Source organism: Engraulis encrasicolus, chromosome 16, assembly GCF_034702125.1.
Source record: "Engraulis encrasicolus isolate BLACKSEA-1 chromosome 16, IST_EnEncr_1.0, whole genome shotgun sequence".
Classification (NCBI taxonomy): domain Eukaryota; kingdom Metazoa; phylum Chordata; class Actinopteri; order Clupeiformes; family Engraulidae; genus Engraulis; species Engraulis encrasicolus.
The window spans coordinates 29181939-29203729 of NC_085872.1; the positions used below are offsets into that span (position 1 = coordinate 29181939).

Genomic DNA, 21791 nt, shown 5'->3' on the forward strand with positions numbered 1-21791 from the left:
AAGCGCGAGCGCGAGCAGCAGACACAGCGTTCGGGAGGCCTGACTCGACTCCGCTCCACTTGCGCGGTGTATCGCCTCTGAAGTCATTTCAGGAAGGGTTTCCTTTTCGGCTGCGACAGCGGGCCGCTGCATGGCCGTGTAGTGCCGGGCTTGCCTGCCTGCCAAGTGAAATCCAATCTGGCTCCGCTGGCTGGCGCACGGTGGTCCCGCTCATTAAAGCCGCACGCCAGGGTGGCGAGCAGATGTGAAGCCCCCGATGCCAACAGGATGTTATAATGACAGGGCGCCGCGTGGAAGTATGCGAAGCCTGTTTACAAAAGTCAGCCCCCGGTCTCAGTCAACGCCAGTTTCTGCCATCACCGGGGTAAATAGCTTCCGAAATCCAGCCAGCCAGTGTTTTGACATTCGCTTTGCAACTTCATAACAAGCGTGCTCATTTACTGAGGGTGTATATCCCAGCCTGTCTTCAATCACTGAGCTTGGTCATGTGACTGTTGTGTTGACTGATACACATTGAGTTGTGGAAAGGAGATCGCTATAGCAACAAAGTGTTTGAACATAGCAGACTAACAGTGGTCTTCGTATGGAGCATGGGAGTTTATTGAACTTGTTCACAAACCGTTACAATACAGAAAGGACAAAAATTACATCATGGGACTTTTGCCCCTTTCATTTAACAAATATACAGTCAAGGTTTAAATATGAACAGGTGCATGGAGCTGGAGAGCTGTTGAAATTCATGTGTGTGCATATTTAGGGTTGAGAGATGAAGGCTTCATATCAATCTATCAGTCCATTTGGATTCATAGGAAGTCTTGTTTTGCTCCATCTATCTGTAGTCCATGTTTGAAAGTGTAGCGGCTCAAAACCCTAAACAGGCACTCATGTATGACATGCAGTACAGTATGTAAAGCTGGGGGATCATTTTGGGACACTCGTGATTGTCAGCATGGGCAGTAAAAAAAAACAAAAAAACAAACAAAAAAACAATAATTAATTCTTTAAACACTTGTATTTTGTCATACAAATGCTCTCCCTGTGTCGCAACCAGAAGGCTTTTTAACCACCGTATATGGCACAATCACATCTTTTTTCCTTTTTATAATGAAATTTGGACGTGATAATAGCCTAGGCTTTAAAACATGGGGTCGTTAACTGCCTGCAGCGCAGTGGAGTAGAGTGTTTCTGCTGTGGACTTACAGATGAGGGCATGAGGGATGGGGATGGGGAGGTCACAGCAGCTTCCGCATGCGGCGCGTGTGCTTGTCGATGGTCATGGTGGCGCGGTCGGTGGAGGACACCAGGGCATCCAGAGCCTCGTCCTGCCTCTCCAGCTCAGTCTCAGCCTCCAGCGCCAGACTCTTCAGCTGCAACAGCATCTGCACACACCAGAACACACACACACACACACACACACACAAACACACAAACACACACACACACACACACACACACACACACACACACACACACACACACACACACACACACACAAATGTTCACAAAACACACAGGCAACACACCCTGCAAATGCAACAACAAAGCAGATACATGCACGCACACATGCATGCTAGGGTGCATCAAATTCCCCTACAAAATCAAAACTTTGCAAAATCACACTCTGCTCTTGCAGTAGCGTTCCCTTGCACAACCATAATTTCCTCGCAAATGTCTAGCAAATTTGATTCATATTAAAGGGTGGCACAATAGGCTTGAAATTTTGAATTGCAGGGAATAGATGTTTTTAGCAAAATCATTGCAAAGTTTGTTTTGAAACTGTTTTGATTGCAACTAGTAAGAGATAACATTTGAAAGAATGCTCCAGTTGCCTTTCCATTTCTGCGGAACAACAAGCACCCAAAAGATGGCTAAAGCATGGCTACATGGGTGTTCGAACATGGCTAAAAGGTTAGCGCATAGCGGTTAAAACCTTGCTAAAGGAAGGCTGCAAAAACATGCACAATACTTCTGATCAAACTTATCTAAAAATGTCACCTTTCACACATTTTGTTGAAATCATTCACTAAGCCTACTGTGCCACTCTTTAACACTGGCCAAATTTGCTAAGATTTTACAAAGGAGTTATGTTAGTACTAAGGAACAATACTGTACAAATAGAGCAGGATTTTGAAACATAGGGGTGTTTGATGCAGCCTAACATACGGACACACGGACACACACACACACCACATGTAATGACACGCACACACCACATAACACAAGCGTATGCTCTCACACACAAACAAACAGATACACACCACCTTCCACATGTAATGACACACACACACACACACACGCACACGCACACACACGCACACACACACAACATTTTTACCAGGACTCCCTGGCAGAAGAGACTCTAGTCTCAATGGGACAATCCTGGCTAAATAAAGGATAAATGAAAAAAGAAAAAGAAAAACATATAACACAAGTGTATGTTCTCTCTCTCACACTCACACGCACCATTACAATGCTCAAGAATATCGCCCACTATTAGCCTAGAAAAGAAGTAAATATTTCAAACCCACCACTGTACCGTTTTTACAACATGCCTTAAGAGAGAGAGACTGACTCTTGACTCCACAACTCAGCCTCCTCTATGGCCATGTTAGGGTTAGGTTGCCATAACAACACGTATTCATGCCGGTGTACCCTCTCAAACCATGCTGAGCCAGCTTTGCTCTCTCCTGCTGCAGGTGGGTTCAACACACTGCCACCATGGAGCTAACTTGGCACACCGCAGGCAGTCCAAATATAGTAGTTTACGGCATCACGGTGTGTGTGTGTGTGTGTGTGTGTGTGTGTGTGTGTGTGTGTGTGTATAAAAAAACGCACAGCATGTCCAGTGCACAACACAGCCCCATCTGCTGAGCTCCGAAAATGGCCGGTGTATGTTATGGTCAATGGAACAACTCAAATAAACCCCGACGTGCCAAGTAAAATCTAATAAACACTCACTCCAACCCCTACCACTGTGGTTTCTGCACTAATATTACGCCGTCCAACACACACACAAACCCAATGACATTATGACAGCTTTCACCAATCAGCAGTCATGGACAAACCAACAAGACACACAGACTCTCAGTGCTGTGCCAGGCTGTCATGCGGAGTGATGCTATTTCCTTGCTGGTTTGGTGACAACAGCATATATTGCGCCCTGTTTGCTTAGGTGTTTACAAGACATTGAATATGGGTAATAACCTATTTATTGCAGACGACCGTCAGCATGAACTAATGGCACACCCCTAACAGTGCTACATAATATTTTTTTTTAAAAGAAACATGCGGTAAATGTATCTCATACGGTTTGATAGCGCTGCGTGTTGTGTTTATATTACGCTTATTATGTCTCCTCTAATGAGTGTGCGTAAATGTTGATGGATGTAAAAGATTCTGTAATGTTCACAACTACACACGTTCTGTTGCCTCTATGGTAGACTGCAGTTGGCACTGAAGGACTGACTGTCTGGCACCAGTGGGTGTATTCTGCTCAGAGGCCCATGCACTGCAACATGGACCAAGGTTATAATATAATATAATATAATATAATATAATATAATATAATATAATATAACATAATATAATATAATATAATATAATATACATAATATAACACAACATAACGTTGACTCTTGAAAATGTTACTAAAACAGTGTGTAGCAATGTATTGGAATAACCTCCCTATATTTTACTCTTTTCATAAAATAGGCTCTAACTTGTTTTTGTCAACCCCGTCAGAGACCATTAAATTAAATATTGAGTAATTATTTTAATAATTCAACAGCATTGTACCTATATATGGTAAGCATATTCTTAAAACACCTCAAAACATGTAAAACTCCCACTAATGTTGGTGACTTTGGTGACACCAATCTGACGTTGATGACAGGGGTCAGCTCCACATGTGACGGAATTGTGCTGGTTAAAGAAACATTACAAGATATATTAGTATTATTCATTGTGATCCCCATATCTACACCTCCACTGAGACACATTTGGAAACTTTTTTTGTCACCACCATCATACACAAAACCTGATGGTGGTGACATCTGACGAATGTGACAAAAAAGTAATCTTTACATAATATTCATAGCTTGTTTACATTAGCCATTTTGTTTTAGGCTTCTAGGTACTATATACCTCTTTTAAAAAGTATATATGAGTTAACATTAGGCTGGGCATACACTGTGCGATACTTTCAGTCGCGGGTATTCAACTCCTGTTCACATGTATGAGTGAATTGCACGTTTTAAAAGTTCACATCTCACAACTCACACTATACGATCCAAGGGTCGGATGTGACCAGAGTGCTCATACTGTATGAAAGACTTGAGTTTTGGAACTGCAAATGACAAAAAAAACATGGAAGGGAAAAGTGCACCTGAGGTGGAGGCGAGGATGTGCTCAAGGGCGAATTGCGCTGACCTGACAATTTGTGCGTTTTTATGCATGGATAGTGTGAAATGAAGTGTCAAATTTCAAACGGTTTTGATTTTCTTGCGCCCAATCGCTTGTTGTACAATACACGATGCAAGACTCATGATTGACCTCCGATTGAGCCAAAAATCGGCTTGACTCCCAAATTCGTGCAACTGACAAATCATGGCAAAATCGGGTCAAACATCGCATGTCCAAATCAATTAACAAAATTATGCGAAAATAATGAAACTACAGGAGCTTCGGTGAAGGTGAAGTATATGCAATAGGGCTGAAGTAAAGCACTTAAGTATGATGTTTGGTTCTTGAGCCATTTCAGAGATTGTGATTTATAGGTGGAAATGAGTTGTAGTAACATAGTAATAGGGTAGTGTTAAAGTAGATTACCCCACCTGACATGTGTTACTCCACCTGACACTCTGCCCAAACTAACATTAGCATTTTGGTGGAGTGTCAGGTGGGGTACTCTTCTCTAACAGAGCTCTATTACTACTTTATTACAACTCATTTCATTCTTTGTCACATTACTGTATCTCTAAAATGACTGACTAATTCCTACTTGGATGAACGGTATGTTCCATGCTGTTTGTGCATTTTGAAGAGCCCGCAAAGAGCTTTCAAACAGCATAAAAACCATCTCTTCGTGACTTAAATTGACTGATATAATCAAGCATGAATGTATAGTGTCCCACTGTCTTAATTAAATGTTTCATAGTCCGTTTCTCCCTTAGTAAGAGTGCAAGATTCATGAAAATGCCGTTCTGGGGTTCAACCTTGCAACTGAAAAGGCACACCTAGTTATATTAGTTAGGTCAGGAAGGGTGTCGCACCAATTACTCCAGGCCTTGTGGGTGCGTGGGTTCTGGGTATTGTAGAACACAGGAGGAAGAAGAGAACTCGCAAACCAAGAGTTGCCGATGCAGGAAAGGTGTTTCCAAGTGGTGGTGCAAAAGTTTCGGTCCTCAGACCTTCATCAGTGCAAACCATATATACAGGAAATGTGTGTATTTATAGTAGGCCTATGCGTCTAATAGGCGGTGCGCCTGTCAATCACCCTACGCACTGCAGGGTTGGTTGGACTGTGCGCTCAAGGAAGTAAATAAATACTATCACGAGGTCAAATACAAAAGAGAAAACATATTATGAAATGAAATAAATGAAAATATATACATAAATAAGAAAACTAAACCAGGAAATCCATGGATGGATATATGTACAGCAGAATGAACATTCTCAGATAAATACATAGTGCTTTATAAAAAGCAGGACAAGTCGAAATCATCATTAAGTCCATGTGGATGTAAAGTTTTCAAGTAATAGATCCAACGGGCTTCACACTGCAGGAGCGTCTGGCCTGAGACGCTCCTCCTGCGTGTGGAAAAGACTCTGTCTATTCCCATACATTTCAGATCAGCAGCAGAGTGGTTTGCTTCAGTGAAGTGCCGCGCTAGTGGTGACTTGGGGTCTTGCCTGTTGATGGCACTGCGGTGTTCGTTAAGGCGCACCCGTAATTGTCTACGAGTGCAGCCAGTGTACTGAAGCCCACAAGGACAGTATAACAAATACACAACAGAGTAGAGTTACATGTAATGAATTTTCTTATAGTGTATTGTTTACCCGTGGAATTACTAGTAAATGTGTTAGTCTTAGTGATGGAAGTACATGACATACAATTTCGACATGGGAAAAAACATGTAAGGTTATCGAGGCGTTCACGTGGATGTGAGGAAATATCGAATGTGTCCGAGTGGACCAGCCAGTCTTTTAAATTTTGGGGATCTGGAGTGAGCAAATAGTGGTGGGTTGGGGAAAAGTTCTGCGCATGTGGGGTCCGCCTTCAGAACATGCCAATGTTGTTTTATCACCTGCTTAATTTGTTGACTCAGTGGAGTGTAGGTAGTACTGCAAATAACTGTTGCACACCTAGTTATATTAAAATCTGTGTCGGTTGGGCCCCAAAGTGTCTGATTTCACGTGAAATGACCCAAATAATGAATCTCCTTAGTACACATTGCACAAGTTGACCTGCCTCCTACATTACACATAATTGATACCGCTAGAAATGCCTCGACTAGAGAAATAGAAACTACCTTGACTGTTTATGTGCAGGAATATTGTCATTCTGTGATGAGGGCGTAATCGTAATATAGCAATGGAAATATCACAAGACATTTTGAGCCATAGCTGAGGTGTACAAAGTCAAAATTCCATATAAACGACATGAGTTTTATGGCATTATCAGACCAATTTTACTGGAGCAGTAACACAGTGCAGAAAGAAAGGGAATAGTTTATAATCTCTGGAAATATACAGAAAGGATTTCCTTTAGTGAGCTTTCTGTTTACATTAATGCTTAGAGAGCTTCAACTGAACTGAGAAATTTGGATAATTCACTACGGAACCCCCAGAGTGACACAGGGAAAGAACAAAATTGTAAATATTTCTGGTGCGTACAAGAGAGTTAAACAAGAGCACCAGAAAGTTACTTAAACTTTCTCTAGCGTGTCAGAAAGCTTTAAATGCTTTTGTGTGCAGAAGACCAAAAAAAAAAATCCAAGACAGTCTTTTCCATTCCTTAAACCTGTACTCTGGCTGTGTACTGTTCCATTCAACAACAGGCTTACAATTGTAATACCGTACATGTACTGGTGCAGCCGTCACTAACAGTATGATGAATTGACAAACTATATACACACATGAACATACACACAATTGCAACTGTGTCCCAAAACAGTAAAATGAACATTCAAATTAGCCCTGTTGAAAACACTGTGTGCAATGTTTGTGTCATAGTGAAGTGTAATGCAAGTTTTATTTCAGAAGTTGTAGCAGTAACTGATTAACCCCTAGTTGTCCAATCTTGCCACACTAGCTTCTATCTTGGGCAGAGATGTAGAGTAATATACCGGCCAAATCGTTACCTGTCTATAGCTCTAAACGTTATCTGGTGGTGGGCAGTGACCATTGCCAAACAAATCATCTTTTTAAATAAAATATGCTTCCCCTACATGGGCACTTCAAATAGCACAAATTCCATGAATAGAGCCTTTAAATATAATATAAAGGTAAACTCCATGGGCAGGTAACCATTGCGCAGAACAAAGAACTTGTTTAACAGAAATGGACACTGCTATACACACGGCTGTGTGGTCAGCTACAGTACTCTGATGCTATTGCACTCCACTATATCACCAAGATTATCTTAAATAAAGAAGGAAATTATATTAAAGGGCTTTCATGTGCTTCTCAGTGACGCTCACACTACTTACTGGCAAATAGGAGTGGTCTAAATTGTAATAAAGTGAAAATTTCACCTTTTGAAGTTTAAAGGACCACTATTGAAACTTATCAGTAAAAGAAAAGGGCAATGATAGGAGAAAATAAAGGCTTTTTATTTTGAACTTGAAAAAAAAATGTCAGGGATATGATGAATTTGTTTGATCACTGATATCAAGACAAAGGTCATTTACATGACAAAACAATCTTTTGAGAAAAAATCTGCCATATAAATGGTTTGCTCAAAGCATTAAATTCACCATCACACACACACTCTTAAAGTAAGCTTGTCTCTTTGAACTCGAGGGTCTGAGTGGCACCTCTGTATGCCAAGTTTTTGTGACCACACTTGTTTCCCCCTCCATGATCGACTTTCAACATAATTAACCTTGAAAGTGATCTACATCAACTACTACTGAGCAGACATGAATGCCAAATCATAGCGACTGGAGTCATTTACAAGCACTACATCATGGCTGCGCAGGGCTTGGTTTAAATACATTACATACAGTACATACATAAGATTTATGTTTAAAACAAATATGTATATACTGCTGTATTTAGCAAGGGTACACTGCTCGGTTTTACAGGTAGCTGTTGATTTTAACACGAGACATGATGGGGCAGGGGTATGAAACAGCCATGTTGTCAACATGCATTCGGTTTCCAGAGAGACGTTGCATCCCCAGAGAAACTCGAATGTTTGGTTAAAAACAAGATCACATGATGGCCAAAAGGCCCGGATGCCTCTGGGACTTTTCGTTCCCTGCTCCTCATCACATTTTCACATATTACTGCTTCTTGCATTTCCAAACCCTAACACATCCTGAACTGAAAGCGATACCTGTAATGGTTCACCAACCATAAATTATCTTTGGTCGCAGCAATAATATTGTGTTTTGAAATGGTTTTAACATACAGAGCAACATTCTGTTGCAACCCATAATAACGTGTTAAAGGAGAAATGATGGAGTGATTATGCGTCAGTGTTTATGTCTGGCTGCCATGTGCCATGCCGTTCCCAGTAAGGCCCTCCGAAGCAGACGCTTACTACACCGAAAGCTTAGTGGGCACGGGCATGATGACATTAATGGGTGTGTGTGCATGTGGACGGAGGGAAAACCCTTTTACTAGGTGCCCGCGCAATCGACACCAACACAGAGAGCCTACAGTCTGCTGACCACAACCGGCCGGTGACACCAAAACCAAGAAGACACAAAATATGTTCAGCAGGCCTTAAGCACATTATATGATCCTGTTGGGGTGGGGGTATGGGGGGGGGGGGGAAAAATAGATTTAATGTACTTGGGAATATGTGATGAGGGTCTGCTAATACTATCTCACCCATGACTAAATTTTGAACAATATTTTGATATTCCAGGCAAAGATTACACTATAATACACTGGCTAAATCATACTTTTTGGCAATGAAATACAGTAACAGTACACTCCCACACGATGACCTTAGAGGCTCTCACAGGCTTGGCCACTGTAAGGCCTCGGTAAGGTCATCAAGGCACAGGGGAGCCAATAAGCAAATCACTGTAACATCTGCTTCACAACTGCAGTTTGTATTTCGCCCTGACCGCTGGTAATACAGTTATTACTCACCCTACTATCCACCAATCCCTGGCTGCATTAGGATGGATTAGGTACCGGTATACATGTATTATTTTTTGAAACACATTTTGAATATCAATTTGTATATGTGGCCCGCTGAAAAAAGTAGTCTGAACCACGGCTGGCCTGGGACAAAAAAAACAGGCAAGGCATTTTCCGCCAAGAAGTGTCTGCCAGGCATTGAGAGAGGCAATGAATCCTGTGAGAACATTTTTAGACATCTATAATGAGCTATTTTCACAACAACAGCTAAAATGAATGTTGAAATCTGACTCCGAGAGATCAGCTGTAGCCACTTGAGGACTGATACCACTACATTGAGGGGAGGTCCAGGCCAAAATCATCAACAGTCCACCGGCAAATGCCCTGTATGCCCTATGGCCAATCTGGCCATGGGTTGAACTATCCTTTGAAAAATGAAAAAAGGTCGCACCATGCATAGGTTTCTTTATTACACAGGCGCGTTTCGGCCCTCTGCCTTCCTCAGTGTGCACTGTGGAAGGCAGAGCGCCGAAATGCGTCTGTGTAATAAAGAAACCTATGCATGGTGCGACCTTTTTTCATTTTTCAGTTTTACAATATTTTGGTCAGCACCCTTAAAAGGAAGAAAAAAACGGTTGGGGGACGCCTGCTCCAACCCTTTTGAACTATCCTTTGGCATAATAGCCTGAAAAGTGAAGGGCATATGTTCAGGGCATAAGCACCATTTAAACGATGCTTTGTAGCTGATTAGGCTCAGTTTTCTATTTACACTCCTGGTGAAACTAGCACATGAGGCAAACTGAACAGACATGCACATGTTGATCAGGGCTTAGAAATGAACGCAGTAGCTCAATATTTACTCTGCAGTGCAATTATCTAACAGTAGGTGACATGTCAAGAGGAGAAATTGGGTTCTTAAGATTCGTAATGAGGGGCTGAGACGTCAACTGACACCCTCCCCATCAACCCTCCTCCTGCCATCTCCACTTCTATGATAAATAAATACAGAGCAGATGTTCAGCAGAGACGCTGCAAACATTGTGGCCATCCGGGCATGGGCATGATTACCGGGGGCCTAAATACTCCACCCTGCCCATCTCAAGTGTGGTTGCAGCACCCTCCGCTATAATCTAGGCAGGGGCGTAGCACCAAATTTGGGGCCCTAGGAACAACCTCTTCCATGGGCCCCCCTACACACACCCCAACCTAAACAACCCAACACCCCCCCCCCCCCCCCCCCCCCCCGTGCGCGCGCCTACCTCCTGATATTGTCATCCTTCTTGCCTTCCTCAGAATACCCCTCTATGCTTTCCTCTCCTTCACTTGAATCGTTCTCATCTTCAATCATATGACATAATAGACATACTAAAATATAAAATGTCTTAAATCTTTCACATTACCAGTTATGAAAAGTAGGCTATCATATTCATAGGGATGACATTTAATCACTTCATCACTATGGTGTGAGGGGGAGGAGAGAGACTGACAAATCTCTTTTCACAATGCTTCCAGCCTACTGTTTCGTGCACTATGGACACACGAGACATTGATATGTTGAACTGTACTTTCTTCAATGTGCATCGCTGAACAGAAACACAGGCGCTCGCGCGCACATTCGTTCACTCGCACTGCCCCGCACGCACGTCACGTTTGCCCGTATCAGTGTTTGGGAGAGCAAGGAAAAGAGAGTCAGCTGTGCCGGTAGAAGCTGACTTCGAAATGTCGCTTAAAACCTGCGGTAAAGCAGAGTAGCCTAAATAGAACAAAAGTATCGCTGTTTGGATTTGATGTCGCTCAACCTTTGAAAGTCAGGGCACCCCGAACCTAGTAAGGCTATTAGCCTAGGCTATTTATTTCTTTGAAATCATTATTTATTAGGCTACTACATATACTTTCAGATTTAAATGGGCCAGTAACTATTTCACAGTAGCTTGTAATTTTCATGAGCACTCAATGCAGATAGGCTACCTGCTCAGCACGGAGGTAGGTAGGCTACTCTGCCTCTTTTCTTGCGCTATGCAAACAGGGTCATCTCTTGCGCTTTGCGCAGATTAGAATGGCGTCAGCAACATTCAAACGCAGACTGGTGCCCCGTCAAAAATCTCGTCATTATTTTACCACACTTCAGCTATAACGGGCGTTGTCAGATGGTCAGAGACATGGCCAAGTAACCAGAGCTTTGAGACCGCAAAATAAAAGCAGAATGAAGGTTCAAGACTGACAGCTGTTCGCACCGCCACCTTGACATTGGCAACTGATGAATATGACGTCGACTAATATCGACAGAATCAATCTGCAAATTCGATGACCAGGGCGGGCAGCATTGCACCCGGTTGAGAAACCGCTTTTCTTCAAGACTATGATATTAGCTAAAATAGGCTCACCTTCTCTCAAGTTCACACCATTTGCACCTGCTGCGACAGGGGGCATCTTCACGTTCGTGACATTTTCTGAAATTGAGTGAGATTCATTTTACAAATAGCCTAGGCTTTGCTATAATTTGGATATTTGAACCAACATCGACCCATGTTGGTCTTTTGGGACACTTGTTATGAATATAGGCCTATCAAAGACAAATATGGGTTCACAATGATAAAATGAGATTATTTTTTTCATTTGACATCGGCTATCACAGAAGGCCACACGGAATGGTAATGGGATAGGCTAGTTAGGTATCCTACTTTGTAGGCTGTAATTTTGACATTTGGGCTCACCTTTCTTGCAAGAAATCAGCTGCAGTTGCTTTCCTTCATTTTGTTTCCCCTGTCTCTCTTGCCTTTCTATTCTTTTTGTGAAAGCCTGGTGTTTTAGAAGTCTTTCATTGCTAACCGGCTGCTGCGTTTAATGCCTAATAATAATGACGTGAGTGAGTGTTGATTCCGCATATTGTACAATCAAAAGTCCGCGAGAGGGCGGACTAAACCAATGCGTGATAATGGGGGTGTCTGATATAGAATATAGCCGATTTGCAGTATATCCAATTCAACAGATGTATTTCCAGAGAACATTGGAATTACATAAATTACCAACATGTATTGACATTATTTTTAAAATAATGTTTAAAAAAATGAAAGAAGAAAAATATTTTCCATGGGAGGGCCCCCGGTGGGCCCCCCAAGTGGTCTGGGCTCTAAGAATGAGTCAGGGTTTTCCCCCCCTGTTCCACGCCGCTGAATCTAGGTGAAGTGTAAACTAAAGCGTACTGAGGGGCTTCGAGGGCACACGACGCTCGCACAAACAAGCAGAAGTAGGCCTGGACGGGGGGTGGGGGAGGCTTTTTTAACGGATTTCACGACTTCTCTGTGCAGAATGTACAGAATCTTTATTGTGTGTAAAAAAAACATGGCTCGAAAGATTTTGGCTACGAGCAGCTTCTGTCAAGACAGGCCAAGTTGCTAGAAAGTAGTGTCTGATGCCAAACGATGCTTCCTCTCTGAAAAATAACTAGGCAGGAAGTGCATGCTGCTAGACGATGCTGAGAGAGAATTACTGCCATGATATGGCAGCTCTTTTGGAGTTTCCATTGTCCATACTCACATTTCAAAAAAAGAGGCATAATAATCGAGACTAAATAGTTCGGGATTCAATCAGATAAACATACATGATGAGAAAAGCTCCCACTTCCCGCACTTGAAAATGGCTTTGTGAAACGGGCCTGCGACTGGACATTATGAACTCTCTGTGCACCGGTATCTTGGGAGGTAGAGCGATTATCCACTGCCAGCTATGGCAGGAAGCATCAGAGTCATTGTTGGCCAAGCTGACATTTCAACAGCAATGAGACTGTCTTAAGGGAAGAAATATCATCACACTCTGAGTGACCCCTGCCTTGCAGACAGGCACGCAGACAGAAAGGCAAGTAGGCAAGGAGAGAGAGAGAAGCAGGCAGGTACAGGAGGCATCTCAACCAGGTAGGCTGGCTGGCTGGCAGGCAGGCAGACAGACAGACAGGCAGACAGAGGGAAAGAAAGGGGGAAAGGGAGACAGGCAGACAGACAGACACAGACCTACAGGCAGACAGACAGATACATAGACAGACAAACCGATATAGTAGACATACTGATAGACATATAGAAAGAAAAACAGACAGGCAGAAAGACAGACAGAAAAAAAAAAACCAATAGGCAGACAGAAAGGCAGAGGGAGAGAGACATACAGACGGACGGACAGACAGACAGACAGCATGCGCGTACCTGTCTGAGCTCCTGGGCCTCTGCGTCAGTGACGGTGGGCTGGAGGACCTGCACTTGGACCTGAGTGAGCTCACCAGCAGGGATCTCCACGGGAACCTCTGTGTCCAGCCTGAGTTGGCTGGGCCCTGCAGCTGAACAAAAATACTGCTGAGTCGTAAGGGGCTTTCTGCACACTCACACTGTTTTGATTTTTTTTTCACTTTTTTTCATTGGTCAGGGTTGGGTGTTGGGAGCAATTTTCAGAAAGCCCTGAAAATATCTTTATAGAAAGTAAATGTTTACTTACATTTTGAAACACACTCTATGCATTCATTAAGTTGTTCAAAATAGCCAGCTGAAATAGATACCTGCTGCTAATGACAGCCGAAGAATCGTACAAGCTTTACTCTCTGAACGGGGAACGACTGCACAGTGCTGAGCTGCCCCCATGTGGCCAAGAGTATTTATTGCACAATTCACAAGCAGACTTTTCATGTGAAAAAATTCGACTGCATGTAACTGGCTGGGGACTATAACCTTGCGCACCATCCTACATACTTCTGCCGAGAGACTTGGCTCCGCACTACCAAATGAAATGGTAGTATTATGGGATGGTCAGGACCAGGCTATGGGGACTATGCCTTATTTTGAAATTCACATTTGAGCAGGGTGACCGTGAGGATAGCTAGGCTCCCAGCCAGACATTTTCAGCTTTCCAAATAGCATGACTGCAGACCTATGTGATAAATTTGGAAACTAATCCAGAATGGTTAGATGCGGGAATCCTAAACCTAAAACCACACTGACACCTCGTTAAATAAAAATCTCATCCACCCCAATACAGTAGAATCACATATAATATTCACACAGTGCATATGCATGCAAGTCACGACAAATATTATGGTGCATGAATAATATGGAGAGCCATGTACCTGCACCTGCGATTGTGGCTGCTGCCCACACAGACCCTTCCCCCAGTGTGGCACCGGGCGTTGTGGCAGGGCTGGCCTGGAAGGCTGAATATTCAGCCGTGAACTCTATTTTCTTTTTGTACTGCATCTCCATCACTGACAGGGCATCCGCCATTTTGACCGAGAGCAGCCGGTAGCAGATATCAGGCTTTCCAATGAACCGTTGTCGCACGCTGACTTCGTAAGGACTGTGGACCCTAACATCGTCCACCTCGTCCCTTTCAAAGTGGTGCAGCACATTTGAGCTGGCATCCTTTATTTCCAGAGAGGACAGCAGCACCACCAGGCAACCAGGCTTCCAGTCTGATTCTCCGCCCTTCGACACAAGGGCAGGTATGGTTGTGATCACCCTCGGCCCCTTCCCTGAGGTCTTTGAAGACGTGGCCTTGGCAGCCTGCTCCGCCTTGGCGTCTTGTTGGCTCTTCCATGGCAGCTTTCCAAATGGCCACCACGGCGGAGACTCCAGTTCAGATAGTAGCCTGCAGTACATTCATACAAGAGAATAAAGAACGAGATGTATAATCATTCCTTGCTTTGTCAATGAGGCTAACCTAATATGATGAAAGGCAACTGGTTTCAAACCTAGTCTAATGAATGCTATGGTACAAAGCTGCTTGACTAGTTTGAAGAAACATCTAGTCTACGAAGCGTGGCATGGTGGTGGTCCGTAAGGCCAACAGTCAGTCTGGTACCTGGTATACTGTATGTGCCTCAGTTATCGGACAGCTTTAAAACAACATTATATGTGAGAATGCTCATAAACAAATGGCTATATGCATTAATTGAGTAGAATTAAGGTTAACACAGTAAGCCACCCAGCAAGAAAACAGTAAGGATAAACTTTACATTTTCCCCAGAAGTTTTGGTGTTTAGGCATAATTAGAAAGCAGCTCCTTTCCTAAATCCATATAAAATGAATCTTTTTTAAAAATATATAATGGGAATTTGTGCCAGTTTTGCCAGTGTAATGCAGACCTGAATCAGATATAAACAGGAGGGCTACACTGCAACCATCAATTTACTGTAGTCTAACAACATAAAGAGTTAATTGATATTATTTACTTGTCTGCGACACCCAAATTGGAGTCGATCTTGTCCAGATCTTGCATGACATTGTCAAACTGCTCTCCTTGGTGGTTTAGCACCTTCCCTGCATCTTCCAACCTCCGCTGGGCCCCTGACACCAAGTTGATGAGCTCCCTGCCTTTGCTGAGGGGGGCCTCTGCCCCACGGCTCTGTGTTGGGGAGAGCAGGCGCTCTCTCCAGAAGTGTTCCAGTACATTATAAACTACAACTCGGTTGGGGCGCAGTGACCCAAACCAGTGTTTGATGTTTCCTTCCTCTAGCACGGTCAGAGTACTAAAGATGAAGCTGGAGGACTCCATCTTGATCTCCATGATGCGGGAGAGGCGTAGGCTGGCCAGGCTGTCTTTGCTCTGCTCCGCGATGAAGCGCAGAGTGGTTCGGCTCAGGGAAAGGTTGCCAGTAACCCATCTCTTTTCACTGTTGATGTAATAGGAGCCAGGCCAAGTGTGAATGGGAGTGTCACGGCTCATCTTGAAGAGTGTCCAACTGGCTTCAAATAAATATTCCACGTGTGGCACAGAACACCATAGCTAAGAATGAATCTTTTGACGATTCAAACACAGCAAAAATAAAGCAGGACAAACGAGCCAAAAGGGATGGCACACACTTGACACAAAACAGGTCACTATGTCAGCACAGCATAATGCGCGCAATTGCACTCTATTGACAAACAAGTTGCTAATTCATAGTACCTTGTTGACAAGTGATGTTATGAGTTGCATAAAAGGACGTTCCACAAATTGCGTAAGTATCGAGATATGAAAACAACAAATCACGTACGGTGGCTGTTTTTGTGGCACATACCTTGTAAACTACACATTTCAATGTCACAATGACAGGCCTGCTCCAACCGTTGATACTATATTGGAAAATCTAGGCAACATTGAGCAGCTTCACTTCTCAGCTGTCGTACCGAAGTCAAATCACAGCCTTTTGACATGACAACATAAACACTGCAAAAGCGCTGTGCGTTCTGAAAACGGAAGCTACCCTGTCCGTGGAGCGCTCGTATTTACAGTCCGTACTGAAATGTACAGTCAGTTCCGAAAACGCTTGCGCGCACCCATTCTGTCTGCATTCCACAATGGGTGCCTTGATGTTGCACCAGTAAAAACAACGTAGCATTTGACAGGGTCAAAGTACTACACTTTACGCACAGGACAGGCTTGATGACAAATTAACTAGGACCATTACAGCAAGCCTGCTGGTTTGTACCCGGAACAGTGTACCGTTACAGGTCCGCCTCCAACAGGATTTAATTTACAGAACATAAGATGCGCCCGACGCCAGTTTTCGTGCATGCCTCAGCATTTGTAGATTTGCGTAGAAGGACATGAGGGAACACATTAATGGAGAAAAGAAAATCAAGTGTTTGCACAGCGTTGTAACTAACATCGCCTGTCCTCCGACCGATGTATCGTTTCTTTTGCAGGACATCATCATCGCAAGCCTTCCGCGCACCATATCGTTTGGCGTGTGTTAAATTAATGTTTTTACAAACAAGTCCTTGCTAACCAAGGTACAGCATGCATGCATGTAGAAAGCAGCTGGCTGGAATATGCAGAGCTAGCGTTCGGTAAATATACCTTCGATGTCAGACTTGACAAACGCACCAGGATTTTGTTAGCGCTAAATGGTTCTCAAATATGGATAGGGACACGCTACACATCGCCTCGAGTCTCATAAAAATACCGAGGCAGTCACAGCAGTATTGCTCTTCTCATTTTGTCGATTACGTGGAAAGGAACATAAGCTATTCTAAATTCTTCAAGAACTACTTGATTCCCAATCACCCATGTGTCTTTTCGAAGAAGTTTACAGAAGACTGGAATTGTAGGAAACACTGGGTAACCGAGGAGGGGAAACCAAATTTCTCGAGGCTCCTACAACAATTTGGTACGCTACGCGCGCGCGCACACAGACACACACACAGACAGACAGACACACACTAAACTGTTGTTTTCATGTCATTGTAATTCCAGAAGAAGCACCAGTGCCCGTGGCAAATTGTAACATGAAGGAGTACAATGCAAACCCTAAACAAATTATTCCCTTTAAAGAATTTGTCCAGTATTGGAAGGATTATATTCAAAATGGCCATTCATCACCAAAAGGATGCCTTTATTTAAAAGACTGGCATATGCACAGGTATGTAGGCTTCTGGTATCATTTTGCATAGTGTGTGTGTGTGTGTGTGTTTTTAGGTGGAACTAGATTATGTCACAATGCAGTTCTTACTAGGCCTTGTCTGCTTAATATCCCAGGAACTTCCCAGATCACAACTGCTACAAGACACCCATCTTCTTCTCTTCAGACTGGCTCAACGAGTACTGGGATTCTATTGAGGTGGATGACTATCGCTTTGTCTACATGGGACCCAAAGGATCCTGGTATATTAAGTTCAATTACAGAATTCTGCAATGCTTTGTTTGGTCCTGAATACATTTCAGGTATAACAATGACCTGTCACCATAGATGGACACATGATTCACTCTCTGCTTTTCACCGACTTTACAGGACTCCCTTCCACGCCGACGTCTTCCGCTCCTACAGCTGGTCCGCCAACATATGCGGCAGGAAGAAGTGGCTCCTGTACCCTCCCGGCCAGGAGGAGTTTTTGCGAGACCGCCATGGCACCCTGGCCTACGATGTGACGGCGCCCATGCTTCAGGACAAGGGGCAGTACCCACACATTGACAAGGCCTGCCAGCCCCTGGAGATCATCCAGGAGGCGGGGGAAATCATATTTGTGCCAAGTGGCTGGCATCATCAGGTTTACAATCTGGTGAGAATGACATTTGCAGAACATTTTTATACTCAACTGTCCATGAATGTATGTAAATCGGAATTGAAGGTGCATTGTGTAAGATTTTTAGTTGTTTATTTCCAGAATGCCCATTCTCAAATTTTGCCTTTTTCATGAATACTTCCCACTACCATAAAATTACAAGTATTCATTATGACTGAGAAAATTGCATGGTCATTTTGAATTCCAAGAAATAGCCATTTTTAGCTGCAAAATTGCGATGCTTCGGTCATACTAGTAAATATTGGTTTATTACTTAGTAAATATTCATGAAAATGTCATATTTGGCAATAAGCAGCACAGTTTCAATGAGCAGGGTAGTTGCAATACCTTCTCTGGCCACATCCTACACAGTGCACCTTTAATATTTTCAAATTTGACATTGTGACTTTGCTTTTTATGCAGGAGGACACCATTTCCATTAATCATAACTGGTTAAATGGTTGTAATCTGGACATCATGTGGCAGTTCCTACAGAATGAGCTTGCCTCTGTTCAAAGGGAGATTGAAGAATGGAGGGAAACTATGGACACCTGGCATCAGCATTGTCAAGTAAGAAAACGAATCATGTTTGGGTCAAAGATGTCCAACATGAAATTGTCCTTCAGTGCTAACGGATACTTTTGCTTAATGTAACTGTGGAAAACATGATTTTCAATTTTTTGAAAAGTGAAGGCATGAAAGCCAAGCCAAAAAAATAATTTTAAACCCCCGCCCCCCTTTTTTTTGCATTTACAGTAAGCAAAAGTATTCGTTACACTGAAGGACAATTTCATGTTGGACGTCTTTGACCCGTTTGTGTTTAACTTACAATGGCAAAATGTTGACATGGACACAATCTTTGAGATGTCTTTCTTTTCCTTTTCAGGTTATTATGAAGTCATGCACTGGAATAGACTTTGGGGAGTTTGCCATGTTTTTAAAGATTATCGCAAACAACCGGATCTCTTTTTTGAACTCTTCTCTGGCAAGCAGCTCTGTTCAGTCACGCCAAGTTGCAGAAGCACTTGAATCTTTAGGTCCTCACCATGCGACATTTGACCTCCAAAGAGTCACTTACATCCTTGAGAGTATGCTTAATAATGAAGACTTCAAGAGACTTGAGCCCTCCAGTCTTAAATTCCAACCAGAGTCGCTGCTTCAAGAAATACGAGAGGCAACAAGGTCAACTGCATGACAGTATGAACGCTAGCAAAACATTTCACAATTGGGAATGTCAACAGTTATGGCAAAATGTTTATTATTCAAGACAATATAAGTTATTTCTGTTGAAAACTTAGAATACACACATGTGAACAAACCTCTTTCAAGTTTCATTACCTAAATAAATTAAATTAAGTATCTAGTGTGTGGTTGTTTGTGTGGAGTGAAGAAGAAGTGTTACAATAGCTACCACATTTTTTTTTATCATGGCGCTAAAATCACTGCCTGCGATGATTCTGTGATGCTGATTCTAGTGCTTCATTGCCTTGCACTTTGTTGTGTAGTAATATTTCCTTTGGCTTACTTGGCTTCGTCTGGCCACCATTGGGGCACGCTGGCCTTCAGACTCACAGTGTCTCCATCTGCAGATGGCTTCAGTTCTAGTGGCTCTTTGGCGTTGGCCAGGCGGACCAGACTCAGTCCTAGTTCCCCTTTGCCAGCTCTGTACTTCCCGGCAGCTTTGCCAGAGTTTGTCTGCAGCGACGCCCCCTTCCCCTGCTCGTCGACTGGAGCCGACAGACACACGGGCATGAGGCGCTTGCGGACCACGCCCGTGTGGTGGGTGCGGGCTGTTAGCTCCTGGCCAATGTAGCATCCTTTCCTGAAGCTGATGCCGTTCATGTACACCAGGTTGGACTCCAGTGGCAGGGCTACACCAGGAGGAAGATCATCCACACCCTCTGGCAGACCTACGATAATGCACCGTGGAACAGTAGAGCAGCACTAATGAGACACTGATACAAGGATTTTCAAAATACTTGACAAACTCATCACAGAAAACATGGAGAGAGGAAAACAGGTTGACATGAAGTGTCTGAATACTCTCATAGCCCCCCACTGTGTGTCCTGAATACATACGCAATTGTGGACTTTGAGGCAGGACTCTCTTGAGTCTAAACTGTCTAAACAAACAAATGCAAAAGATAAGAGAATAATATTCCATTTCCTCACCAATACTGTAGCGGTGCCTGTGGTAATCCTCTGGGTCACCGTCTTCAGCGGAGGACACAATGTCCTTTGGGTTGACTTCATGGTTCAGAATGAGTCTCCACCCCATCAGTTCAGTTCTTGGGTCCTTCTCAAGCACAACGTCGTCTTTGTTGGCAGTAATAGCCGGTGTGCTTGGTGAACTGTCCTTGTCCACTGGTAACAATGTCCATATGGCCAGCTCAGGACAGGGGGCAAGGCTCACCTTTCGTCTGATTTTATACACCTTTAGATGCTTCATGAGGGTGTCTTTTACTGAGCTGTCGCACTCAAGTAAAAGACTAGGTTCAGTGGATGTTTCTGTCAAACTGAACAAATTGGGGAGAAGATGGTGATTAGCATTTGAATACATTTATTGGAGACTGATAGAATACTTTTCATATTAGATAATGAGTAGCTAATTAGTCAATCAGTAGTTCATACTGGTCAAGGAGGAGAACATTCTTTAGAATTGATCTAAGGAATCTGACTAACAGCTTGATGTGACAACAGGTCCAGTTACCCCATATTTAAAAGAAGACTGTATTTAGTGGCAATGTCTTATCAGTGGAAGACAGGCCTGATTTGATAAGTGTCACATGACACACCCTTATGCAAAACATCTTAAGTAACTAACAACAGTAAGCTACCCGATTAAGATATAAGGCCAACCAGAAGGAACAGACACGATTTTCTACGGGAAATTATTACGTTGACAAAGCATGTGAAATACGTCGCAAATGCAGCCCTACCTGTAGAGGATTATATCATAGAGCGTCCTCCCCTGTACATTCAACATGTGTGCATACATGCATCGTTCTTCATCCAGTTGTTCCATGTCATTTGTAATGATTCCTTGAAGAAAGGAATTTCTGTCACGGCCATGGATTTTAACTACAGCTCTGTGCTGCAATCGGTAGCAAATAAAATTTCCCGACCCAGCCTTCGACTGATCTTTACTGTAAGTCCGGTGTATTGTATTTAGGTTATTCCAAACCAAGGTCCTCCTCACCGATGCGAACGCGAGGAACGTCTTTACAGCCTGCTGCTTCATTAATGTAGCGTTCACGACGCCTAAAAACAAACTTAGATGATGCATTATATACAATTAATACCAGCAGATTCGTTAACCCGCGATGAAAACCACATTAGCAGATTAAAACGCAATTACGAACACTCCACAGATGTCAACATTGTGAACGTATGATCCATGGGGGTCACCATTTTGCTTCCCACAATGCATTGCTGATTGCGCAACCCAAACAATCT

General features: G+C 43.2%; 3 protein-coding genes across 7 annotated transcripts; 1 reads left to right on the top strand and 2 right to left on the bottom strand.

Moving 5' to 3' along the window:
* Window positions 1–584: 584 nt before the first annotated feature.
* On the bottom strand, window positions 585–16737 carry snap47 (synaptosome associated protein 47). Of its 4 annotated transcripts, none has more exons than XM_063219309.1 (5): window positions 16352–16734; window positions 15524–16037; window positions 14423–14940; window positions 13512–13636; window positions 585–1379 (listed from the first exon to the last, which is right to left on the bottom strand). In XM_063219309.1, exons 1-5 carry the CDS (start codon window positions 16365–16367, stop codon window positions 1233–1235), a joined length of 1320 nt encoding a protein of 439 aa, XP_063075379.1. In that variant the 5' UTR covers window positions 16368–16734; the 3' UTR covers window positions 585–1232. The 4 variants fall into 4 exon arrangements, with proteins under 4 accessions (XP_063075379.1, XP_063075378.1, XP_063075381.1 ...); XM_063219308.1 differs by having other exon boundaries at window positions 13512–13642; window positions 16352–16733; XM_063219311.1 differs by having other exon boundaries at window positions 13512–13642; window positions 15524–15964; window positions 16352–16386.
* A 78-nt stretch (window positions 16738–16815) lies between these two features.
* On the top strand, window positions 16816–19701 carry jmjd4 (jumonji domain containing 4). 2 transcript variants are annotated; one of them, XM_063219313.1, is made up of 6 exons: window positions 16816–17443; window positions 17530–17695; window positions 17812–17937; window positions 18065–18332; window positions 18759–18905; window positions 19222–19701. In XM_063219313.1, the coding sequence occupies exons 1-6, from the start codon at window positions 17194–17196 to the stop codon at window positions 19528–19530; spliced, it is 1266 nt and encodes a 421-aa protein (XP_063075383.1). In that variant the 5' UTR covers window positions 16816–17193; the 3' UTR covers window positions 19531–19701. The 2 variants fall into 2 exon arrangements, with proteins under 2 accessions (XP_063075383.1, XP_063075384.1); XM_063219314.1 differs by having other exon boundaries at window positions 16820–17443; window positions 17608–17695.
* Window positions 19572–21782, bottom strand: iba57 (iron-sulfur cluster assembly factor IBA57). The gene is made up of 3 exons (XM_063219315.1): window positions 21275–21782; window positions 20508–20851; window positions 19572–20245 (listed from the first exon to the last, which is right to left on the bottom strand). Exons 1-3 carry the CDS (start codon window positions 21619–21621, stop codon window positions 19857–19859), a joined length of 1080 nt encoding a protein of 359 aa, XP_063075385.1. The 5' UTR covers window positions 21622–21782; the 3' UTR covers window positions 19572–19856.
* Between the last annotated feature and the right edge of the window lie 9 nt (window positions 21783–21791).